Source organism: Ahaetulla prasina, chromosome 3 (genome assembly GCF_028640845.1).
Source record: "Ahaetulla prasina isolate Xishuangbanna chromosome 3, ASM2864084v1, whole genome shotgun sequence".
Lineage (NCBI taxonomy): Eukaryota > Metazoa > Chordata > Lepidosauria > Squamata > Colubridae > Ahaetulla > Ahaetulla prasina.
Window position 1 is genome coordinate 214,456,307 of NC_080541.1, and position 26,845 is coordinate 214,483,151.

At 34.9% G+C, this 26,845-nt stretch overlaps 2 protein-coding genes across 2 annotated transcripts in view; both read right to left on the reverse strand.

Moving 5' to 3' along the window:
* Positions 1-295: 295 nt before the first annotated feature.
* On the reverse strand, positions 296-8,192 carry LOC131196135 (synaptonemal complex protein 2-like). The gene is made up of 6 exons (XM_058178580.1): positions 7,805-8,192; positions 7,625-7,724; positions 6,656-6,714; positions 3,594-3,672; positions 1,334-1,390; positions 296-1,230 (listed from the first exon to the last, which is right to left on the reverse strand). The coding sequence occupies exons 1-6, from the start codon at positions 7,837-7,839 to the stop codon at positions 1,159-1,161; spliced, it is 402 nt and encodes a 133-aa protein (XP_058034563.1). The 5' UTR covers positions 7,840-8,192; the 3' UTR covers positions 296-1,158.
* Positions 8,184-26,845, reverse strand: part of SYCP2 (synaptonemal complex protein 2) — a 48,815-nt gene continuing 30,153 nt past the window's right edge. Inside the window, exons 26-39 of the mRNA XM_058176705.1 lie at positions 26,415-26,448; positions 24,970-25,040; positions 24,823-24,880; positions 23,419-23,474; positions 23,114-23,162; positions 21,797-21,971; positions 18,577-18,641; positions 17,333-17,494; positions 15,061-15,262; positions 13,270-13,487; positions 12,243-12,422; positions 10,193-10,283; positions 9,553-9,696; positions 8,184-8,897 (exon numbers count right to left, since the gene is read on the reverse strand). Coding sequence (XP_058032688.1) covers positions 8,260-8,897; positions 9,553-9,696; positions 10,193-10,283; positions 12,243-12,422; positions 13,270-13,487; positions 15,061-15,262; positions 17,333-17,494; positions 18,577-18,641; positions 21,797-21,971; positions 23,114-23,162; positions 23,419-23,474; positions 24,823-24,880; positions 24,970-25,040; positions 26,415-26,448 — 2,143 coding nt within the window. The 3' untranslated portion in view covers positions 8,184-8,259. The remainder of the gene's footprint in view (positions 8,898-9,552; positions 9,697-10,192; positions 10,284-12,242; positions 12,423-13,269; positions 13,488-15,060; positions 15,263-17,332; positions 17,495-18,576; positions 18,642-21,796; positions 21,972-23,113; positions 23,163-23,418; positions 23,475-24,822; positions 24,881-24,969; positions 25,041-26,414; positions 26,449-26,845) is intronic.

Genomic DNA, 26,845 nt, shown 5'->3' on the forward strand with positions numbered 1-26,845 from the left:
TTCCTATGAAAATACAATATGTAGAAAATTTATCTCTATAAAATTACATTAGTATTACATAAGAAGGAAGATTTAAGCCATCATTTCACTATCTACTCAGAGTAATACATTAAATTAAATGTATCCCCAAATATAGATTTCTTTATACAACTGCCTCAAATGACAGAGGAAAAATTACCACCAATTTTTCTTTACCAACCTTTTGTTAAAAAAAATACTTTAATCTTCTAAAATACAATTTTCTATCATTTTAAAAATACACTCACAATACAGGTGAAGGATAGAGTTACAATTTTAGACCAGCAATTTCAGTTAAAACTATTATGGCAAAGAACTTGGAAAAAAACCTTCATAAAACCTTTAAATTTATTTTTTTAATCTCTAAAGATTTCTAATTATTATATACTTAGTATATTGCTAGTTTTAATGGTAAAATTATGAAAATATTAAATGTATCTGATGAACCTGCATATTGAATTTAGATTTACTCTCTGTTAAAGAAATTCAGTAAAACCAATAAGTCAAAACACAACAAATGTATTCATTATATGATAAGTTTTATCTAGTAATTCCTCCAGGACAATAGTCCTGAGAACATAGAACAGATCAAATTATCTCCTTCCTATTGGTTATTTCTGAGATTTTAAAAGGACAACCTCAGAAACTACAAAAGAAGACATGGAGTGGCTGGACATTGTGCAGGATAAAGAGGAACATTAAAACTTCTGAAGGATTTAATGGACATCGGTCCCACATTATGTCCCAAACATAATGGCAAAAAAACAGTTTACTTTATAAGTTACTGGTCAGGAAACTGAATTTCTCAGAATATACAGAATTGGATTTTAGATTGCCTTTTGTAAATTAGATCCAAGTCATCTAAAGTTATTTATGACTAAGTTCTATGAATGCCAGTTGTAGTTAGATGGCCATTGTATATTAGGAATATCTCTAATATTGCATTTAAATAAAATTTAAAAAATTAATAAAATCCTTACCTTGAATGAGTTACAATAACTGAATTTTTTTCATCAAAATTGTTTGCTCTTTATAATTATGTCTAACTAATAATGTCCCAGAAGTTAGTTTACTGGTCACATTAAAATGCAGTATAAATATATACAGTTTCATTTTTTCGCATTTACATTCTAAATTATATTACAACTTTCTATCTTCTGCCATAAAGAGTGATTGCAATCCTTTGCGAACATTAAGCAATTCTTCTTCATGCTGTGATAAAAAAATAAACAAATTTATTTAAAAAAATAATTTCCCAAAAACTCTGTTTAAAGTTACATAATGAATACAGAATTGAATAGATAACAATATTTACCATTTCCTTAAGAAATTTATCTTGAATCCCATTAATATCTTCTTTCAAAAAATGTACCTAAAATGCATCCAAAATAATTATTTACTTTGAAGCAAACTTGAATCTATAATTGATAGTAAGGGTAAATTAATGGCTTTACAATGCTTCCAACACACAGTCATTTCAGAATTCTATGTTGGTATAACACAACTTCTAGGCTGCAACTTATCACTACTCTGTAACAGAGTTTCAAGAGGCATAGTCACTTTTTTTAAAGGTACAGAGCTAGCCCTCTTCTTTCATTTCCTTTTTAGTTCCCAAATCCACATTTTCTATGTTTCCAAAAATTCAAACAGAAACCTTTGAGGGAGATGGGTGGTTCAGAAATGTGATAAACAAAACAAAAAAAAGTGGTAATATGTCTCCATATTTGTAAGCAATCCCTGTTTTTCAACAATTGTTCTGACTTTGCTTGTAAGACTAAACTACTAATTATCTTGTCTACTGATTGTAGGGGGGAAAATGAGAACAGTAATAGACATATAAATTCCTCCAGGGCGGACATTTAACTAAAATTCTGTATTGGCAGTGATTCAGAGACCCGAAAAGATCATGGCAGAACTATTTACTGATAGTCAAAGCTGATTCAAAAAAAACTATGGTAACTGAACAGAGAAACAGCAGTTAGCACACACTGTGATTGGGAAATTATGCTCACAGATGCCAACAATATGCTTGCTGAATCATATTCCACCTGTGGGACTACCCTAAACACTATATATATAATTAAGCACAGGTTGAAAGCACAAAAAGGTGAGTACCACTAGTTATGAGGCAGGAAAGGTTTCATTTTTTATGCTCCAGAATATTGAAGGAAGGGAGGGGAGGCTGCATTGACTCACAAGGAAAGTTTAACATTCATACTAGGTTTGCAACATAAATCCTAATAATTGGTACAAGCAGTAGAACATTCACACCATATTAACTTTTTTGGGTAGTAGCTATTTCAATTTGCAGATTTTTTTTGGTATATTGAAAGTAGGTGTTAGAAACAGTATGTTTAGATGAGAAGTGTATTTTAAATGAACTGTACTTTTGACAAGCATATAAAAACTTGCTTATTCAAGTTAATTTCTTCCTTGTTTTATCAATGAAACCCTAAGTACTTATTTTGTGCTAGCTAATGATAAGGACCTTCCTGCTCTGATCCCAATTAGATCATTATTTCCCTCTTTTGCATTAACCCAAGATTTTCAAACTCCCGGCCCATGGGCCAGATGTGTCATACACTGGCCACGTCCCTGCCCAGTTTAGCGAAAGGGAAAAATTCCACCATGTGACGCCACCATGACGATGTGAATTTGACACCCCTGTCTTAACCAGCTGTTTGCTAGATGTTTTACAAACTAGGTAATCCTCACTAATATATAACCTTCCCTTGCTGGTGCCTTAAATATGCACCTGATTTATTCTGAAGGCAGGAAGAGGAGAAAAAAAAGAGAAAGGCTATTCAATTTGCCCCCAAAACTCATCCCATTGTGGTTAGATTTGCTATGGCTGACCTTTCTTGCTACTCCCCATGTCTATAAGAACTGATTGGGAAAAGAACTTTGCTGTATAAATATAAAGAAGTGATTACTAAATGTATGCGGATTTTGTTCATTCTGACTTCTGAACTGGAGTTCTTCGCTCCTCCAAAAATAGCAAAATACCTTATACCACCAGGCTTGAAATCCTGGGATTAGAAAACTTACAACTCCGTCGACTTCGACATGACCTGTGTTTAACACACAAAATCATCTATTGCAATATCCTTCCTATAAAAGACTACTTCAGCTTCAATCGCAATATTACAAGAGCAAAAAATAGATTCAAGCTTAATGTCAACCACTTCAAACTTGATTGTAGAAAATATGACTTCTGTAACAGAGTTATTAATGCTTAGAACTCATTACCTGACTCCATAGTCTCTACTCAAAATCCCAAAATCTTCAACCAAAAACTGTCTACTATTGACCTCACCCCATTCCTAATAGGACTATAAGGGGCGTGCATAAGAGCACAAAAGTGCCTACCGTTCCTGTCCTATTGTTCCCTTTATTATATCAAATTAATATAGGTGATGCATATTTTTTTACTTATATATATATATATTTCTTCATGATATGTTGTTTTATTTATGACAATGTTTGTGTATACTGTTGTGACAAAATGAAATTAAAAAAAACTGAACTGAATTGAATTATGATCACCTCAGCCAGCCACAAGGAGAAATACATACCTGAGACAGAAAAATATTTTCCTCTTGATCAGCAGTATGGTAAATGTTCTTCTCAAATGAAGTTCTAAGATTCTGAAGTCTAAGAAGGCATAGATCAAACCAATATTTGAGTTATTTGCTTTGACATACAGAAAAATATTCATAATTAAAAATACTTGTTTCCGTTTTATTATAGTTAAACTTATAGTCACAAGAATGCAGCCCTTCTGGATTAAGGACAGCTGCTTCAGCAACCTGTTATTACTATGAGCGAAATAAATGCTCAGAGAAATGGGAGCATATCAGCAAAACAGAAACCTGAAAGGAATGTGTGTTAATCAAACAGACACATAGAGGTCTTGAATTGTCACAGTAAACTATCAACATTTACATGGCAACCTATTGATATATTTTTTTCTAAGACTTTCTTGAAGATAATTAACTTTTCTTTCTTGAAGATAATAACAGTAGAAGGTGGGGCGTAACTTGAGGATTGTATGCATGCTTACATCACTTATTACTTATGCATCATTTTCTCTCAAAATTCTTTGGAGGAAATTCCTCCATTGGGCACAACTAAATGTAAATACTAAAATGAGTCTTGTTTGGCTTTCAATCTTCATTTTGAGTCCACACCACTGACAGCCAATAAAATATCTCTGGAAATATTTTTCAACAAGAAATAAAGACAATAGGTGCTCTCTGCTGATTCCTATCTGCCAAATAGTATTCAGTGGCACATTGGCTATAAACATTTGACGGTAACACTTAAGCACTATGGATTATATTATCCAAATAAAAGGTTAACAGTTGTCATTGCAATTTATGGCAGTAAATTCCATACATGATTGGCTTTGGTTTAATTATATTGTGAATCAATGTCAACAAGTGAGCTGAAATTGTAGGATTATGAAAAGAAAAATTTTCTTAAATAAGAGATAACTACTGGAAGTACCATGGCTGGCTTATGCCATACTTTATCAACTTTGATTTTAAGACATTATTATTACATTTTAAGCCTCCTAAATAATGTACATTAATGATTTTTAAAAGTATAATTATAACTATAACTATACTGATAACAGAATGTCTGTCAGGTTTCCAAGTGATAAAACCAATTCAAAAAAGAAATAGGCAAAGTCCATCTTCCAAAACAAATTTCTTTTTATTTATAGGTAGGCATCAAATTGGGAAAGACTGCCGTGATTCCAGATCTGACACAAACCGGAATTACACCACATAATATTGAAACTTAGAAACATCCCACAAAAGTTACATTCCCCAATAAAAGCAAAATCAATATTGCCTGATGCCATCAAACTTCACCTTCAGCTCTCAGCAGGAACAGCCTTCGTTGCAGAGGTGGGTTTCAGCAGGTTCTGACCAGTTCTGGAGAACCGGTAGCAGAAATTTTTAGTAGTTAGGAGAACTGGTAAATACCACCTCTGAAAGGCCCCGCCCCCATCTATTCTCTGCCTCCTGAGTCCCAGCTGATTGGGAGGAAACGAGGATTTTGCAGTAACCTTCTTCTAGCGTGGGGAGGGAATGGAGATTTTACAGTATCCTTCCCCTGGAGTGGGGTGGAAATGGAGATTTTACAGTATCCTTCCCCTGCCACGCCCACCAACTCACACTCACAGAACCGGTAGCAAATTTTTTGAAACCCACCACTGCTCCGTTCCCATGGAAAAGAAGATCACCTAGCCAAAATAATCTATCTATCTATAATCTATCTATAATCTATATAATCTATCTATAATCTATCTATCTATATAATATAATCTATATAATCTATCTATAATCAAGAGTGGCGTTCCTCAAGGCAGCGTCCTTGGACCAATACTCTTTATACTATACATTAATGATCTTTGTGACCACATCTCAAGTAATTGTGTTCTCTTTGCTGATGATGTCAAACTATTTAACACCACAGACAATACTTCTATCATTCAAAACGACCTTGATCATCTATCCGCTTGGTCTAAAAATTGGCAGCTCCAAATTTCAACCAGCAAATGCTCAGTCTTACATATAGGAAAAAAGAACCCAAAAACTAAGTACATACTAGATGGACATTACCTTACAGATGACCCCCATCCCGTTAAAGATCTTGGAGTTTTCATGTCAAATGATCTAAGTGCCAAAGCCCACTGCAACTACATAGCAAAAAAAGCTCTAAGAGTTGTAAACCTAATTTTGCGTAGCTTCTTTTCCAAAAACACCACACTACTAACCAGAGCATATAAAACATTTGCTAGACCAATTCTAGAATACAGCTCACCTGTTTGGAACCCTCACCACATCTCTGACATCAATACAATTGAACGTGTCCAGAAATATTTTACAAGAAGAGTTCTCCATTCCTCTGAAAACAACAAAATACCTTATCCCACCAGACTTGAAATCCTAGGCTTAGAAAACTTGGAACTCCGTCGCCTTCGACAAGACCTAAGTTTAACTCACAGAATCATCTATTGTAATGTCCTTCCTGTCAAAGACTACTTCAGCTTTAATTGCAATAATACAAGGGCAACCAATAGATTTAAACTTAATGTTAACCGCTTTAATCTAGATTGCAGAAAATATGACTTCTGTAACAGAATCATCAGTGCTTGGAATACTTTACCTGACTCTGTGGTCTCTTCCCATAATCCTAAAAGCTTTAACCAAAAACTTTCTACTATTGACCTCACCCCATTCCTAAGAGGACCATAAGGGGCGTGCATAAGCGCACAAACGTGCCTACCGTTCCTGTCCTATTGTTTTTCTTTTCTTCTTCCCATATATATATATATATATATGCTCATACCTCCTAATATTTACTCATATATATGTTTATATGCTATATAATCTTTTTGTATGATGTTGTGACAAAATAAATAAATAAATAAATAAATCTCACTATTTATTCTCTCCTCCCACCTTAAGAATGTGGCGAGCCAAAAAAAAAACCCATTACAAAACAGAGAAAAAGAGAAGGAATAAATGAGTATAATATGAAGCTAATTAAAATGGCTACACAAATGCCAATTTCGGGTTCGACAATATCTTTGTTGTACTATAATAAAAGGAAATATACTAACCTCTGCTGCTCATTCTTGTTGTAAGTGCTAAATGTTTCAAAATGCTTCTTTGAAAAATTCTAAAAATAGTCAACGTGAAATACAAATTTGAATTTCATTAGTCTTCATAAACCAAAATATAACTTTACTGCAAGCTGTAATATAATGTTACTTTTACCAACTGTGATCATTTCATGGTCTATTTTAATCACTTGCTTACAAGAATTTCTGCTTAGGCCCATAAATTTTCAGATAACATAATGAAGTCAGCATGGATTGCCATTTTTATTGAGCAGCTCAGACTTGGTAAAATGTGCAGTGAAGTAAGAGATATAGTGAATCATGGTCATATTCAATCTCAAAGGATGATGTCATTCTTTAAAAAAAAACAACTGACTCCAGTCTTGGAAATTTTAATCCAGATATTCATACTGAGGCTTTTGAGTTGTACCAAATAAAAAATGGGCCAGTGTTGATCTTTCCTTAAAAAAGAAAAAAAAAGAAAATAGTACTAGCAGTTACAAGTTAGTACTGCCACTGGAAAGCATTTTGTCTCTTTCCTATTTAAAAGCAGGTCACTTCCAAGCAGTGGTTGGGGAAACAAAGCTATGGAGCAATTTACTACTGCTGGAATGGTTTAGTACAATTAGTTCAGTAGTGGGTTGTTCCTGGTTCTGTCCGGTTCTTTAAAACTGGTAGTAAAAGTGGCGGGAGACTCCGCTCACCCGCCCGGACATCATAACTGACAATCTGCGCATGCGCAGAAACACGCACGCTCCCGTTGCGAACCGGTAGTAAAGGTAAGTAGAATCCACCCCTGAATTAGTTGCAAAATTTAGTCTGTGACATCAAAGCTAACTTTAGAAGGTGGCTAGTATGTTTCCCTTTTTTGTACCAATTCAAATAATATATTTCCCTTTAATATTTTTAAAAAGACATTAAATATAATGTTCAAGTAATTTAATATTTTTGTAAAGGAAAATAACATACTGAAAAATCTTTTTCAATATTTCTCAATATTTGTGAATCTCTTTCAAAACTTTCAAGCTCTTTCAGGAGGCAGGAATGAAGATTTTCCAGCTGTCTGGATCTAGAAAAATACAAGCAAAAGTTAAATATACATCATATATAATAATAACATGAAACTCTGGGAATTCATTCTATACAAACCTGTGCTTATGTAATTCTCTTCCCATTGTGTTCATATGCTGGTGAGTTGTTTTCAGTGACTGTTTTGCAAAACAGTCAATTTTCTTTGATCGGCTCTAAAAATACAAAGGTTACATGATTACTTTCAAGCTGAGCATGGATTGAAATAAAAAAAAGTTTTTAAAAATTATGAAATCATACTGGTATCATGTCCATGTAACCTAAAAGTTGCAAATTATCAATCATCCTGAAATAGTTTTTTCAGAATATACCATATATTTGTCTGAACTGGGTTTCCTGCCTAAGCCGGGGGGAGGGGGGGGGCTGGACTTGAAGACCTCCAAGGTCCCTTCCAACTCTGTTATTCTATTCTATTCTATTCTATTCTATTCTATTCTATTCTATTCTATTCTATTCTATTCTATTCTATTCTATTCTGAGAGAGCGAGAGAAAGCACATATATACATGGCAGTAATCATTTTAAAGAGTATAGAAAAACAAACCAGAAAACATCTAGTAAAATAAAAACTACTGATTTTTTAAATATTCTTGCTATAGAAAAGTCTGTGAGCAAAAATAATAAATTCAAGTTTCTGTAATATTCTGAATAGACATGGAAATATGACCTTACAATGAGATTATAAAGAATAACTTTTATAAAAGAGAATGGATGCTTGTTACACACACACACACACACACACACACGCATGTACAACAGTGGTGGGCGGCCCCTGGTTTGCAAGAACTGGTAGTAAAAGCGGCAGGAGGCTCCGCCCATCGACCTGGATGTCATCATAGGCGATCTGTGCATGCGTAGAAGCTTGGCGCGCACGCTCATTTTGCTCACGCACATGATCCCGTTGCGAACCAGTAGTAAAGGTAAGTAGAACCCACCCCGATGCACAAACATGTTCATCATTACCAGCACATTTGAGACAAAGACAGTATACACTAAATATGTATCTCCAAGAAACATATTCACCTGTATTTTCCTAGCATATTCCTTATGAAGCGTCTGACAAATCATACCTACATTTGAACAGTCTGCATCCCAGCCTTCCCCATCAAAAAGAGATAGCTCATTGACAGAAAAAGTAGATAAGCTTTCAGATACTGAAAAAGAATATTTTAAAATTTAGATGTTGTTTACTCAACTGAATTATCCTTTTAGTACTAATATGCCCTACAAGTCTTAACACAGCTTCTTCAAAGAATATTTCCCTAATAATCAATGGCTTAAGCAATTTTCTCCTAAGTGTTGGGAGGAAATGGACAGAAAAGCAGGAAATCACTGCCTCTTTGGACCATTTTAGCTGGTTACCAGAGGGCTTTATTCTATGAACAAAAAAATAATTACAGTTTCCTATAGAATAAATACTAATATATAGAGCTCATACTATTTTTGAACTACAAGTTGAGAAAAATAAGTTCATGTGAAACCATTATTGATGATTCCCTTATTCCAAGTAACTTCCTATTATTTTCATTTTGAGATAACAGATAATAAAATAAAATTTTCTATTAAACTGCAAAATTATCCTTTATGGGGTATCTGCAAATAAATAAATAAATACCCAAGTAGTCTGAAGTTTATTGACTCTAGCAAATCTAAAATGAAATCAGAAGAGCTTGTAGACTGGTAGCATGGTCTTCTCAAATGAAAAAGTAACTTAAACTGATGTAAATTAACAGGTGTATTATATGGCTTATGTCTTCTGTCGTTTCTTACTCCAATGAGTTCTACAGCTCAATTTAAGCATCAGCTCACCTCTGTAAGTGCTATCATCTGCTTTGAATAACTTTCTAGGGAGAAGCTTTATTTTCCTTTCCTCCCTCCTGATTTCTTCTTCATCTGAATAATTTTCTGTATCTTCCTGATACAGTCGTTTGAAATTAGGATGTATTGTAGGTCCTTTAATAAGATTATATTTAAACACGTTATAAACAACAGTATGTACTGCTATGTACAGGTCAGACATCCTAAAGAACATGTCTCCAAATAATGTGCAAACATGTCAGGAAAACTGCCACTGATTTTTTTTATCTTCTTAGTAATGAAAAGTCTACTAGAAATTATGTGGCAATACAACAAGAAGTATTTGGGAAGGGAAGTGAATGGGCCATATTAGGACAAGAACCAGTCTCCATGGATAATGCAGTGATTAGCAATAATGAATTAAAGAAAATTGGGGGAAGGAGAACTTCTATTTTATTCATTTATTTACTAATCAGATTTATACAATGTCCATCTCACTTTCTAAACGACTCTGGGCAGTTTACAATTTTAGTAAAAGAGACTGTATTTTAAAATAACTGGCCCGCAAATGGCCTGGAATGTAGAGATTTTCATTCTCTGTATAAGTTAAATTGTGGAATATCTGTATTTATAATTGTTTATGAAACTATACCAGATTCATGTACATGGGTAAGACATTCTTCATGTTGTAATTCTTCTCTGCTTCTGCAAGGTGTGGTTAATTGAGATGGAGGTAAAGAAGCCTAAAAATAAAGATATATTAACCAACCTAAACATTTGTAAGAGGATCAGTTTGTAAATTGAGCTAATACTAATTCAAACCTTTCTTTTAAAAAAATATTAATAAAGGAATATAAAAAGTATTATCAAAAAGAACAGGGCTTATTTAATATTAATTTTCTGGAGTGCTGTTAATGAAGATATACAGTCCAGCTAAAGGTTAAACATTATTAATAGTAGAAAATCAAACATGGATATCTTATTTCCAATATATTTTTAAAGAATCCTGCTATGATATTCTAGCTTATGTATAACCAGGGCTTACATTACTGAGTTATGGTCTGTGATTCTAGAGACGTTATAAGTAATTTAAAAATGATAAACCTACTGAAGATGGTACAAAATTGTTAAACCACGAATATCAGGTATATACTGTACCTCTGTGATGGCGAACCTATGGCACATGTGCCAGAGGTCGCGCGCAGCGCCCTTTCTGATGGCACGCAAGCTGTTGCCCCAGTTCAGCTGCACTTTGCATGTGCGCATGCCTCCCACTGGCCAGCTGGTCTTTGGGTCTCTGCCAGGCATGCGCAGGGGCGAGGCGCGTGCGGGGGGGCACATGCACATGGGAGCCATGTGTGCATGCATGGGGGGCAGGGTGCGTGTGGAGACCCGCGCGTGTATGCACGAGGGGCGGGGCACAAGCAGGGAGCTGTGCGTGCATTACATTTTGTATGTTCGGGTGTGAGCTTTGGGCACTCAGTTTGGAAAAGATTAGCCATCACTGCTGTACCTCCATCTCTAGTAATCACTTCAGTGTTTACTGAAGAAGACTTCAGGAGAACCCCAAAAATACATCTATGATTCTTTAGGGAAAATATAATCTTGCTTAAAATTGAACTGTATCTCCACCACCCAGATCATTCCAGGGTTTAAGCATCCACCAGTTTGCCTTCAACCATCCAATACTTCGCTCCTGATACCAATTCAAAATTTCAAAGTTTCTCTGGGATATGGTGAAGGAAAAATAAGAGCAGTTCATCATGTACTTACTAATAACACTGCAGCCCAAACCTACAGATCTGAAAGTTAAAAACTATGACATTTTGAAATACAGAGAGGAAGAACATTCTGCAGAGCCCAAAGGCAGGTTCCTAAGCTCTAGCATTTCTCTAATGCTTATTCCATTCTTCGTTTTATCAAACAATTATGTTCTTCCTGAACTCATTGCTTCTCGCTTATTGGTATATTGATGAAGTTGGCATATCTGAAGCATTTTCTTTTGCAAAAATATTTATAGCAAAATGAACCCATTACACAATCTTGATTGTTTTCCTGAACAAATGTTCTGTTTCCCAGCATGCAGTGCTTGATTAATTGTGTCTGTCCTACACTACTGAAAATATCTTGATCATTGGATATGGACACATGTATATTTTCACACAAGTGCGAATATGGACATAGAAATTTGGTAATATCTGCTGAAAATTCCTTGTACAAAGTACAGAAATCAAGGAAATGAGCAACTGTTAAATGGATATCCAAGACATGGCATTACTACTAATAGCCTGTACATCAAAGTGATATAGGTATATCCCATACCTTGAAAAAACTCATCTGAAATAGACTTTTTCTCTTTCATAATTTAGATTCTTCTTATATAAATGTATACCTCTGTAAGATTTTATTCTAAACTGGGTTCCTAATAATTTGACATTCGTAAAAATATGCTTTTACATTTCAAAGATAAAGAGCAAATCATTCTTTTTATGTAAAACAAAGCAATATATAAAAGGCAAGTAGGATGCTTTTTTTTATAAAAGAGCAATTCTGGATTGGCTTTTTCCATTTAGTTAGAAATGCAATAAACTATTAAACTAGAAACACATTTAAACTGAACTAAAGTTAGTAACAACAACAGAATTATATTAGATAAAACCAACTTATCAAAAAAGATCAAGATTATCTTGACAATATTATACCTCTCTTCTACTGTTCATGATATTTTCAGATATATCTTCCATTTCTGTATGAAATGATTTATTTAAAAAGCCCCTTGTAACACTCACTGCTTCATCAGCGTCACAGATTTTGTCCTTAGCGATTTCTGAATTGTTATAATTGATAAATGTTTTTTTTCTATTGAAGGGGCTAACACTGGACTACAATAAAAACATAGTTAATAGTAGTGAGTACACAACCATATAAATTTAATAATATTCTTTAAGAAACAACAGATATGTTTAAGGTTGCAATCCTATCCATTATTTTCAGCATATAAAGTCTTACTGAAATATTACATTGCAAACCTGAAATTCTAAATACATTCACTCTGCAATTAAGCTTGATTGTTCTGTAAAAACTTCATAGAAATACGAACTCCCAGTATGATTAATTGCACACTGCAATTCCAATATTCTTAATTATCACCATCCAAATTATCTATGAAGAACAGAAGCTGAAATGAAAATGTAGGCTCTTCTACATTGATTCTAAATTCATTTAAACTTTATCAAAGATAAAAAGTAATTTTAGTGCCCTTATTCTCAATTCCAAGGGAAGTTCAGATGGCTTCTGTACTCTCTTCTTTTAAAAATTAGCTGAAAACATTCACATTTACTTAACATTTATAGAATAACAACTGTTCCAGGATCAGAGTGGGGTAGACCCACCCCCATTATTTGCAAAAAGTTTTTTATATTTTATCCAAAATAAACTTTTAATAATTGTATTTATTCTTTATAAACATTGTTCAGTTTATTGGGATGGTTTTTATACAAAGGTATTTTGTTATTCTTCTCTTTATTTATGTGGTTTATATACCACCTCGATTTGGCCAAATTCTAGGAAGACCCCTCTGGGCCATTCTGGGTTTATAGTATCAGTGCAGAAGATTGGAAGCTTTAAATTAATATTTGAATTAATATTAATATTAAATTAATAATTTAATAAATTAAATTAAACTCATGGAGTGGAAAACTCATTTTAAAATAGTTTGTAAATATTTACCAAAGAAAGCGGACTTATCCCAGGTGAGAGATCTTCAGTTTCAGGAAGATCCTTCAATAGTTCAGTTTCTGAATTAATTTTTCCCATAGTAAAATCTTCTTTCATATTCTCTAAGGATTTGTCCTTTTCAGGTGTTAATTCTTCAAGATAGGACGATAAGGATGACCTTCTCACTGATATATGCTCTTCAGTAGATTCTTCTGTATGTTTCTCATAACCTTAACAAATTCCATAAACAGATTTCAAAACATTGGCTACATGTTGTTGCAACATTGAATCAACCTTAACAATATGAGAGCCTCAGATGTGTATTCCCCTCTCTGGCACAGCCCAGATCAGAAGCTTCTGCTTTAGATGTGTCATTGAAATCCCCCATTTCTTTGTTTGTTAAAAATAGCTAATTTCATGAAGGTCAAAATAGATGATTAAACCGGAAGAAACTGATTGAATCCATTTCTGACCTACCCAACGCCTTTTTTAAAATTTAAGATGTATCACAATCAATCCTCCAGCTTTAAAAATCATACCAAGTTAAATAAATCATACCAAGTTACAACTAATCTAAAACAGAAGTGAAACTGCAAATTTCTGTTGGAAAGGGAGCAGACAGACATAAACACAAATTGCTGTATTCCCTGAAACACTAAACTATGAACAATTCAAATGAGGAAACAACATGTGAAAAATAAAACTATAAAGTTGCCTTGTATTGTACAGTACATTAGTCCCTGAAGCTGAGTACTCTGAAAACAAAAAGCTTTCCTACTTTCCAATACATTTTTCATGAGAAATGCTGTGCTGCTGAGCTTTAGTTCTCTACAATAATGTTACAATGCACAATACATTACAGTATTTTAGGAACTAATTCCCAGTTTTTTGCTATAGGCTATGATCAGGGGTGAAATGCTCCCAATTTGGACCGGATGGCGGTGGGTGATTTGGAGAACTGGTAGCAAAAATGCCCCCCCTCCCAATGCCCAGCTGAGCTGTGCGATCATCAGAGGTAGTTTTTTTTTTAGTTTGAAAAGCATTTTTTGTTTGGCCGAAAAAATGCTTTTAAAAGTAAAAAAAAAGCCTCTGATGATTGCATGGCTCAGCTGGGATCATCAGAACCCTTTAAAAGCATTTTTTTCTACAACCTCTTCACCCATCCAATCACATTACCCCCACCACCAAGCCACGCCCACAGAACCGGTAGTAACAATTTTTACATTTCACCACTGGCTATGATATATCTGAGAAAATACAATAAAACTCCTTTTTACAACTCTGTAAACCCATAATTTGGGGTAGAGTTGGGGTGACTGGATGAAGCTGAGCATTTACTGCCCGGATGCCCTTCCTGATGCAGGTTTTCTTATGCCTGTAATTGGGAATCACGGTTTTTTTTAAAAAAAACAAAACCAGTGTGTCTTGCATTAAAAAAAGGATACTATTTTAGTTATAGTTTTGGATCAGGCCTGTTGGATATTAATATATAGTATATATAGATAATATCAAAAAAGTGGTTATCTATAGCTTTATGGATAATTGTAAATATACCTGATTGCATGAGCAGGCTCTTCCCTGCAGCTACAGACATTGCCAACTAGAGTGATAAGGCATTTATAGCTAACCGTAGGTCAAGACATCTGAACATAGTACTGGAAAAATATTATAGCAAAATTGCTGGAGTTTATTGAGCTGACCTGATATCAAAAAATTGTTAACTGGTGAAAAATCTCAATTACATAAATTTAAGTTAAGACTGTCCTACTATAGTTAAACATAACAACAAAACATAAATCTTACATCTCATTATCTCAGAGAAAGGTGGACTCCCAGATGAAGGAGATGATGGTAATTCCATTTGCTTTTTTATCATGTCATCTTTTGCTTTAGTAGATCTTTCGGGCTGATTTATCAATTTTCCTCTGACTGTCTCACTGGCAATTGTATGTTGTAACTTGGATTGATTAGCAGCTCTAGATTTTGCTGTGATTTTATGTTCTGGCTAGAGATACAAAAACTTATCAGACATAGTTTCACTGCACACTAATTACTGTAAACTGCGCATTTTAGAAAGAAGCAAAATAGTATTTTATATGTTATTTTTTTAAAAAATCGTTTCACTTTCAAAATGGAAGCTCTAAGTGGAAACGTGAGTAAATCGTTTACTGTGCTAAAATCATGTTTCTTCTTATGAGCCTCGGTGGCACAGTGGTTAGAGTGCAGTACTGCTGGCTGCCTGCAGTTTGGCAGTTCAAATCCCACCAGGTTCAAGATTGACCCAGCCTTCCATTCTTCCAAGGTGGGTAAAACGAGGACCCAAATTGTTGGGGGCAATATGCTGACTCTGTAAACCGCTTAGAGAGGGCTATAAAGCACTGTGAAGCTGTATTTATGTCTAAGTGCCATTGCTACTAATTTTTTCCTCAGCTTACTTTCCTTCTTGGATGCTTATAAGTCTTGTATTTTCATTACTCTTTTAGTACTAAAATTACTCATAAGCATTTGTAGACCTATCTTATCGAGTAATTTTTTCTTCTTCAAATCATTACTTGTGATTTGTCTCATATTTGTTGATAAAATTAAAACATGAGTCTGTTGACTTAGTGAATTTGCTTAGTTTTATGATATCAAATGAGCTCCTCTCTCCTTTCTTTTGACTAGACGACTTCCAAGGTCCCTCCCAATTCTGTTATTCTGTACTCTTTCCTTCACCTCATTCAGTTTTGTTTCCCACCCTATTCTCTTATCATGGCATTTACCCTTTCTTCATATTTCATCTCCACTCTGGTTTGTCTTTTCTATGCCAGCTCCAACTTCTGTATAACTCTCATCATGCTTTGTGTTTGGAATAACAATAGATTCCATGACTTACATCCAGAATAACATAGTCATGACCTGCTGCCTGTGAAACATCAGCAGCGGCATAGCAAGGATACATACAGTCCTTGACTTACGATCAGTCATTTAGTGACCATTCGAAGTTACAATGAACTCCCCTCCCAATGTACTTACAACCTAGCACTAGTTAGGACTAGCAGTGATGATGTTACTTAGTTTGCAAATGAAACGTTTGCAAGAAAACAAGCAAGCTCAGAGAGCACCAAGGACCCCTCACTTACGACCTGGTTGTGAAGTTCTGATAGTTGTCCCCCCCCCCAACAGTCACATGACCACATTTTGGGTGCTCGGCAACCAGCCTGTTTTTACAGCCCTTTGCAGCAACCTGTGTCATCTGACCATGATTTTTGCTGAAAACTAGTGCTTATTTCCAGGGTTTGTTCCCCCCCCCAAAAAAAATGCCTCATAGCAAACAATGGGTTTGCTTAATGATTGTGGTGTTTGCTATAACGACTGTGAATTCACTTAATGACCATAGCAATTTGCTTAAGGGCTGCTGCTGCTAAAAAAAAGTAGTAAAATTGGGTTGGACACATGATGACTTGCTTACGAGCCTTATGACTTATGACTATATTGAGCAAATCATAGGTCAAGGACAACCTGTACTACAGGAATCCTTGCAGTGATGGATTTTTCACTTAATTGCTGGATTTTTTTTCCTCATTGCAGGAATTGGAAACAGCCCACACCATCTTATGATTACAAGTCTCCTCCCAGGAAATTACAAAATTGCTCTTTTTAATAGTTAAGAACAGAGAATGCCCTATATTTTCCAAGAATTATGCTGCTTAAGTTGAATTCATAAAAAGATTTTGGGTTTTGATAACATTGTAATTGAACTTATTAAAACCAGCTGAGATAATGGTTTTGTAAAACCTTATATTATTTTTAAAACTATTTAAAAATTATGTAAAACTTTTTTTCTTTGAATCATAGCGTACATTTATTCCACTTTTTCTTCTGTAAAATTTGTATTTTACGGCATCATTATTTTTGCTTCTGTTTTACCTAGAATTTGATTTTCAAAAGAATGGAATGGTATTTAACAAATACCATTCCATTCTTTTGAAAATCAAATTCTAGGTAAAACAGAAGCAAAAATAATGATGCCGTAAAATACAAATTCCAGGAACATATACTTTTAGTAAAGGTACAATAAAATACAAAAGCTTACACGTTCATTTGAAGTGTTCCTCTTATTCAGATATTCAGAAATTTCCTCTTCACTCTCTATCCCTGAGCTTGAGAGTTCTTTGTAACATTTTTTGGCTAGTGCTGCTTTTCTGAGGTTTTTTGATCTAGTCTGTAGTGTTCTTTCCCCATCACCGTTATCATTCTGATTTTTAGAAATAGGTACTTAAAAAAATACTTTGCACACTGTTGTTAATATTAAAGTTAGATCTTTTTTTTAATTGTTTAGCATGTCTCATAGCTATTTACAATGTAAAATTCAATACAGAGATTGACTTCAGAGACTGTATGTTAGCAATCCCTGTCTTGTGCAGTCTAGTGAAAGAACACTGTTATTTATTATATCTCAACTAGACAAGCTTGGAGGAGAATAGGAACGCCTATAGAGCAGGGGTCTCCAACCTTGGTCCCTTTAAGACTTGTGGACTCCAACTCCCAGAGTTCCTCCACCAGCTTTGGAGACCCCTGCTATAGAGGATGGTAGTTCAGAAAAGGCCAAGTTAAGTACATTGGATGATCATAGCTTGTTGGGAAATTTCCATGTCTAATTCATCACAAGAAGGGACAAACTGGTCAAAAAGGGATTGCTAATTAGGTACAGGTAGTCCTCAAGTTACAACAATTCATTTAGGGACTGTTCAAAGTTACAACAGCACTGAAAAAGATGTCCGTTTTTCACATTTACAACCATTACAGCATCTCTATGATCACATTCAAACACTTGGCAACATATTTATGACAGTGCCCTGGGGTCATACAATCACTTTTTGCACCCTTCTAATGCACAAAGTCAATGGAAAAGCCAAATTCACTTAGCATCTGTATTACTAACGTAACAACTGCAGTGATTCACTTAACAACTGGAGCAAGAAAGATCGTAAAATGGAGCAAAACTTAACAAATGTTTCGCTTAACAACATAAATTTGGGGCTCAATTGAGGTCATAAGTTGAGGACTACCTGTATAACCTCAATATAATCATCCCTACCAGCTTAATACAATAGGCTTCAAAGTATTTCTTTACCACATTAGAAAACAAAGGACAATCCATCAAGGCAAGAATAGCAAATTAGAAAGACTGAAAAAAAACTGCTAAGATTGGTTTATTCCATTCCAATCTGCTAAACAGATTGAACAGTCTTTTTAAAAAAACAATCTGATCATTTAACCCCTTCAGTGTGGAAAACAGTTTCAATGCTTGTAAACAAGAACAATTGAAAGAGTCACCTTATTACTTCTGCTTTTCGTGGGTGGAGATATTTCCCTCATCCCTGGTGATATAGAGAATTTATCTAAAAATTCAAAGTTAATGACAAAACAAGCCCAAGATTAATTATATCCTATTACCATGATCAAAACAATTATCATTCAATTTTCACTGCTTCTGATCATCTCAATAAAGAAATTACCAAGGCATTTGAAACAGAGTTTAGAATTACACAATCAATCCACAATTACACAAAGATGGTTGAAGAATAATGGGTGTAACTGGAAGGCTACTAGCATAAGACATTACTGGTATTTATTGCCTGTATTTAGTCTTTTTTTAAGCTGTGGTGGCTGCCTAGAGCTGCTGTTGAAAGATATAAATGGAAAGAATGAATAAATAAGTAAATAAAAGTAAATAAAATAAAATGAATTAGAAATAGATTTGAGGGACCACTTCTATCCAGTTATATCTACTCAGCCCACAGCAGCAGGAAGGCAGGGTATGATGCAGGTTCCATCTGGGGAGAAAGCAGTATTATGTATGGTCACCCTTGAGGTATTTATAAAGTAATAGAATACAAATATAATAAAGAAACCTAAGAATAAATTAAGGGAGTACACCTAATGGAACCTAGAAGGTCCTTCTCTGTAGTGACTCCTTCCCTTTGGAACATCTTTTCCTTAGAAATAAGAGTGGCCACCTTTTTGTTACTTTTCTGGAAGTCACTGACAAGGGGAGGGGGGCCTGGGGTTTTAGTCTTAATTTGTAATGTTGTATACTGCCTGGAGACACTGTGTGTGAGTTGGACAGCCCTATAAATCTATTTTCTATTTGTTTATTTATTATCTATGTATTTGATTTGTGTGCCGCCCATCTTGCCTAGAGGTGACTCTGGGCCAAATAAATAAACCCTTTATTAAAAGTTATCTCAGACTGAAGTCTACCTTCACCTTCTTGAAGATACAAGACTCTCCAGAAATTATTAGATGGTATCTAATATGGGGTCAAGATATGGGATGGGGTAGGAATGATGAACGGTAGAAGATACTCCTAGAAAAAACGTCAAGCAATTCTGTACAGCAGCCTAAGATGCTTGTCTCCTGTGTTGCTCTTAAACTAACTTCAGAAATTCCAGTCCAGATTGCAGTGATTTGGCAACAGGATGAAGAAGTACTCAATCTGGACTATGGCCACCTCAGTACTTGGCTGCTTGTCTTTCAAATATGTGCACTGCTGCTCAGATAAAACCAAAACTGCAGAAATGTTGATTATAAATGCTGGATAGTAAAAGTGAGGCCCTGCCACACTTTCTGTACTTTTCTAGGGTAGGGAGTTTGAAAGATTTTTCTTATTTAAAATAAATTAAAGCTTAATGAGGGCAGGAGGTTTGCTTGATTTTGTTTGAATGTATGTTTTTCCTGTGGCAAAAAGGAGGCCAGGCATTTTTGGTGACTGTGGCTGGAGGAGAAAGCTGGAAGCTGCAAAAAGTTGCTCAAGGCCAACATGCCATCTTGGAATGTCAAATATCTAACTGTGTCTTCAGGACAAGTGCTGGAGCTGGAGAAAATATTTTATGGGCATGTGAAATATTTACATATTTTCTCAATGACGTCAAACTAGATATTTGTTGGTAACTAAAATAACAAGATGCAAAAATCAAGGGACATATAAAAATACAGTTAAGATAAAATGTTTTAATGTTTTCTTATTGGAATGTAGTGTGCTAGAATGTAATTTAGGTATACAAAGCATGCTATACTCAGCAGCAAAAGTGTAACCTCAGTATAAGAGTAGGGATGTTTTGGACATATTCAGTGCATTCGTATCTCTAGTTCTGTGTATTTGCACGAGTAGTGGAAGAACAAAAAACAAAGCAGAAACAGTTTGCAAAAGGATTAGGAAATACAGAAGATTCTTTTTAAAATGCAATTTGAAAAATAAGCTATATTTTAAAAGTACTTTTATACTTTTAGAGAAAATGAAGCATATATTCTGATTAGAAATGACAAGAAGAAATAGCATATCCAATTCCAGAAATGAATCAGAGATGCTTTATGCACAATAAACTGAAAATCTGAACAAAAACCTTGCATTTTTCTCTGCATGTATAATACAAATAAATAATTTAAGGCCAATCCTCATTGTGAATATCACTAAACTCAGCAGAGCTTACTTTTGAATATGTATTTAGCAGGCAAATATAAAGCTTTTCTATTTTGTTTAAGTCCAACAATTTCTAGGTCTATTTTTTATTAAAAAATCCAACCAGAAATGGATAATTGTAGGGAGATAACAGTGTTTGGCTAAGTGGCTAAGACGCTGAGCTTGATCGAAAGATTGGCAGTTCAGCGGTTTGAATCCCTAGTGCCGTGTAATGGGGTGAGCTCCCGTTTCTTGTCCCAGCTTCTGCCAACCTAACAGTTTGAAAGCATGTAACAAATGCAAGTAGAAAAATAGGGACCACCTTTGGTGGGAAAGTAACAGTGTTCCATGCACCTCTGGTGTTTAGTCATGCCAGCCACATGACCACAGAGACATCGTTGGACAGCGCTGGCTCTTTGGCTTTGAAACGGAGATGAGCACTGCCCCCTAGAGTCGGGAATGACTAGCACAGTGATGGAGAACCTTTTAGATACCGAATGTCCAAACTGCGCGTGTGCATGCCCAAATTGAAAGATGCACGAGCAAACGTGCGTATGTGTGGACATGCGCGCATGCATAGCAGAGACCCAAAGACCAGCTGGCCGGTGGGAGATGAGGCATCCCAACACCGGCAGCGTGGCAAGAGGTAAGATCTTTTTCTTTCATGAGCTTCTGTTTCATCGCTTGCAGGGAAACAGAAACTCACAAAAGAAACTCCACCGAGACCTGACCTGGGGCGACAGCGCATGTGCCAGCAGAAATGGCTCCGTGTGCCACCTCTGGCACACATGCCATAGGTTTGCCATCACAGGACTAGCACATATGTGCGAGGGGAACCTTTACCTTTTAACAGTGTTTGACCTATACCAAAAGTTAATATTATCAATTGTGTATAAGTGTGTTGTGTAAGGATGAACATTAGTTGGACTGTATTCTGCCTAGCAAACTTCCTGCTTGGAAACTTGAGGGAGCATTCCTACCAAGATTCTGGAATTCATTTAAATACCAATATTTGAATTGACCCCAAGAGAACTGTATTTTAATTACAAAAAAAATAATCTGATTTATAGGCTTTGTAATAAATAAACATCTTGCCTGGTTTCAGAGTTTTGGACTTCCTTGGTTTTCTGGCTCTGCCATAATTTACGAGCTGAGGTCTAGGCTTTCTATTTGATTCCCTTAACCAGCTAATATCTGTGTTGGTATCATCACCTCTATATTCGGTGTCTGTGTCACTAAAAAGATGCTTGTAGTTTCTATTTGTCCTGCCCTATGGAACAAAAAAAAATCATGTTTTTTTAAAAATAAGTATTTTTATTTTATTTTAAAAGAACTTTTATTTTTTTATAGAACTGCAAAACACTTTTCTGATTAGATATGACCAAAAAACAAAACAAAAAAACCCTCAACCACCAGGCCATTTTATCTACTAGTATATTTTAAAAGCAATTACTGTTTAATTGAATGGTCTGTTAAAATATTGTAACCTATCCCATACCATGCATATAAATGAAAATCTAGATCTTAATTTTTAATTTAATTAAAATTTTTTTTTAATTAAATTAAATTCAAGCTGATGCATTTTCTCAAATGTCAAAGATACAAGTTCTTCAAAGACTTAAATCTTCATTAGCATATTCTACTTGGAAACCAGTACAATCCTGTAAAAACCAGTATTAAATTTATGTAAATTAATTATAATTGAGATCTTACTAGACACAATTCTACTAACCTAATTAACTTTGTGATTTGTCTAGCTGCTATCAAGGAGATTTAACACAACACAGGTTTAACATCCCCAATATATAGTATTTTAAATTAAAGCAAGTGAGATTCAACTGAATAAAAAATTTAAAAGGCAATAAAAAAAATCTCAAGATTTTATTTTGCAGTTTTACATTGTAAAATTGCGGTATTTCCTCTCCTCATGCCAATGTCTGTATAGCTGTCCATCTTGCAACAGCAACCTATAATATAGCATTAAAAGCACAATCCAAACTAGCAATCATACTAAATATACATAATAGCAGCTAAGGGAAACTATTACTTTAAATAAACATCCTTGTGAGGGCGAAGGTTCGTTCTGAGCTTGTGGGTTCATTTCCAAACGTTTCGTTACCAGGCTAAGAAACATTTGCAGTGGAGTTTAGGAGACATCAGTGTCAGTGTTCTGTTTACAAGGACTTCAGGTGTGGGTGTGTCAAGAGAGGGTCTTCTGATGGATCAGCTGTGAGTCATCAGTGAGTCTTGTGATGGGTCTTGTGATCACCGGAAACCAACCAACAAGCTCGGAGAACGAACCTTTACCCTTATATATATATAATTTATATAGCCTGAGCTATAAATATCGCCAACATCCTTGTATTTACAAAATACAACTTTTACTAAAATTACGTTCCTTTTAAAAAATACCTTCTTTTCCTGCTTCTTTTGGGTTACGCTTGTTTCATTTTTCTGAGTCCTAAAACAAATAAAAACATTCTTATTGTAGTAATTAGAATAGAAATAAATCATTCATTTGGTTAATCGTTAACAAATCGTTAATTTTTTATTTACTTGCATATGTGGAAAACAACCATTTTCCACAACTAAAGCACGTATCACATATCATCTAGATTTTTTTCCTCTGCCAAACCAACGCAAAACATGTATTTAGAGTATTGCCATTATCTAAGCTCTTATTTACAAGTTTTTCTGCTGATAGAAAGGATACTTACATTTTCTTTGGGAGTACACCAGTAGCTTCTAAATTAATAAGATTTAATTCCTGGACCTAAATAAACAGCACAAGCATTACAGTTCCATTTGTAGCTGATTTTTCTGCCTATTTGTAAAGCTTTGTCAAGTAAACAAACCATTCTTCCTATTTTTTTCAATGAAAATTGTATACATTTTTATAATTGTATATCTGTAATTTTTATAAAAACTCTTTTTACAAAAGATAATTGGTACTTTTTAAAAATGACCTCAGTATCACGTATTGTTTTAAAATCTTTATTTTCTTTACAAATACTATTTGTTTTTATTGTTCTATGAGCATGACAATACATAAGGTTTTGATACTGATTACAATTTCAAAATAAATGTATCTTAGTGTGTCAGTATTTTTTAGTGGTGGGATACAACAAACAATAGAATGCAAGGATCAGCAAAGTTATTACAAGCAGTCCTCAACTTATGACCACAATTGGGGCCAGAATTTCTATTGTTAAGCAAGACAATTGTTAAAGTGAGTCACACTCAGTTTTATATTTTTTGTTGTGGTTGTTAAGTGAATCACTGCAGTTGTTAAGGGAATCCAGCTTCCCTTATTGAATTTGTTTGTTGGGAAGCTGGCTGAGAAGGTCACAAATGGCTATTATGTGATCCAGGATGTTGCAACCGTTGTAAATACAGGCAGGTTGTGAAGTACCTGAATTTTGATCATATGACGGTGGGGATGGTGTCTTAGGTGCAAGGAGACCAGTCGTAAGTCACTTTTTTCAGTGCCATTGTAACTTTGAACTGTTACTAAATGAATAATAGTAAATTAAGAACTATCTGTATAGAAGATCTAGCCCAATTTCCTGCTCAGTGCTTCAGCATTCTTAAATGGCTATCTAGCCCTATGTTTTTCAACCTTTGTAAGATGGGTGGACTTTGTTAGCTGGGGAATGCTGTGTGTTGAAGTCCACACATCTTAAAGTTATCAAGGTTGAAAAACACTAACCTCTCCAGTAAAGTTGAGTCCATTGAATATTGATTTGCAAATCTCTAGGCTTGTGTTCTTAGCTTGCATACAACTGCGGGAACATGCTCAAGTAAAACTGGACTAGGCTAAGCTTGTGATAACACTGACCAAAATGCACCAAAACTAACTAGAAGTATCCTTACTATTAGTAAGGAAAACTTCATATGACATGGAGATGACTAATTCTAATAACTTTGTCTATTCTTTCCTTCTTTTATAAGAAATACCAGTAGCTACAGCAGAGTACAGTTTTAATGTAAGCCAAGAGAAGGGTGAAACTGCTATAGAATCAAACTATATTTTGGAGTGAATTAATAAGCATAAATTCCAAATAATAAGTAATGTTGTTGAATATAATTATTGACATATTAATATGCTATAATTTTCTTACTCCAAGCTTTATTGTAGGTTCATCAAATCCACTTTGATTAAAGTCATAGACATCATCCCTATCAAAGGAGATAAAACTTTGTTTAGTGTTTTCTTTTCATCTCATCTCTCAAATGGCTAGATTTGTATTAGATTACTGTTTGCTTACACAGATTGTTCATTAGTATTGTTGTGTAGTGTAGTTCGGAGATTTCCAGTCCTTCTATTCTGTCTTTTTTTCTAGGCATAAAAAGGTTATTACGCAAGGAGATGCATAACGCGCCAATGCTACCCCTTTTTCTGAAGTTTTTTTCCCCAATTTGTTTAAATAAAACTTCTAGATCACTCAGCCAAACAATAAAGGGCAAAGGGAGCAGTTAAATCCATTCAAGTTCATAATCAGTACATCTCCTCTTTGATGTTTACCTAATGCTTAATTTTAAAACAAAAACATTCTTCTAGCAGCTTTTCTGTAAGATCTAACACCTTACTTACTTAGCAACATCAAGTAACAGATTATGGTAAGTGCAAAGCAATTACTGGTGGTGTTGGGTTTTTTTGCTGATGTTTTTCCTTGCACATAAGAATGATTACTGACATTTTTTTAAAAAATGATCTCCGAGTCTCCCATGGCAAAGTTCTGTTTTGCCAATTATTGAGCTGTGAGGAGTCTTCTTATGTCTAGTCATGGGTTCAGCTCCTGCTCTCCTCCCGGCTCTGCCTTATCCCATTCAGTCTTAGTTGGTGATGACCTATGACATGCATATCACTGCTGACATGGCATGGCATTTTTGGTGATACACCAGACCTCCAGACTCTCTGGAAGTCCTGTGAAGGGGCCCTGCTAGGAGGACCCTCTGAAAGGCTTCTGGAGACATGCAAAAGCAAGTGAGATCAGGCCATACTTTCCTGCTCTTTTCAGAGGTTGCAAGGCCACACAAGAGCATTCTCTGAGGTTTGCAGACCTTGTGTGACCTGGAACTACCTCCTAATGACATTTTTTAAAAAAATATTTACTATTATGCAGGTTCCTCATTTATTTAATAATAAATTTAAGTAATTTAATGTAATATAATTCATTACTCTTTATTGTTTGGTGTGTGTGTATGAGAGAGAGGGTGGGGGTGGGAGGGAGAGAGAGTAACGTAATATAATTCATTACTCTTTATTGTTTGGTGTGGGTGTGTGTATGAGAGAGGGGTGGGTAGAGTGGGAGGGAGAGAGAGAGAGACAGCCAGCAAAGTCAAGTTAGACAACTTCTGAATTTCTGAGCAGCCTAGTAATAAAATATTAAACAGCAGCCTAGATTGGTGTTTTCCAGCCTTGGGAACTTTAAAATGTATGGACTTCAGCTCCCAGAATTCTCCAGCCAGCATTCACCAACCAGAATTCTGAGAGTTAAATCCATATATTATAAAGATGCCAAGGTTGAGAAATACTGGCCTAGACATGACAATCAGTTCAATTAGAAAACTTGAAAAAATGCCACTATAAATGTCACTCTTGAAACAAAACCATTTATTTGGTTCAGAGTCCAAACATATTTAACCTATCGTGCCTAAAAATAAATACCTAAAACCATTTTCAGACAAATTTGTAAAGGAAAAAAAATACCTTATCATCGCTACAAATTTTATTTAACGACACGCTGTAAGAAAAATGGATGGAATACAGATCAATACCAAGCTAGAAATCTTCATTTGGAAATAAAGTTGTATTTAAATAACGATCTTAAGTAATATAATTAAACGCTGAAATACGTTCCTTAAAAAGGTTTCAAGAACAGCCAGGTTAGCCTGCTGCGTGAAAAAATAAGAAAGAGTTGTATGCACATATTATGGCATAAATGAACTTATGAAATGGTGAACTATAGTCTATGCTTGGAGGTGCTTTGGATTGACCAACTTTGGCTCTCCAATGGCTCTAGTACAGGGGTGTCAAATTTGATTTCATTGAGGGTTGCATCAAGGTTGTGTTTGACCTCAGGGGGCCAGGGTGAGGGTGGCTAGTTCGATGTCACTTGTGTCGGGGGTGCCTGTGTTGGC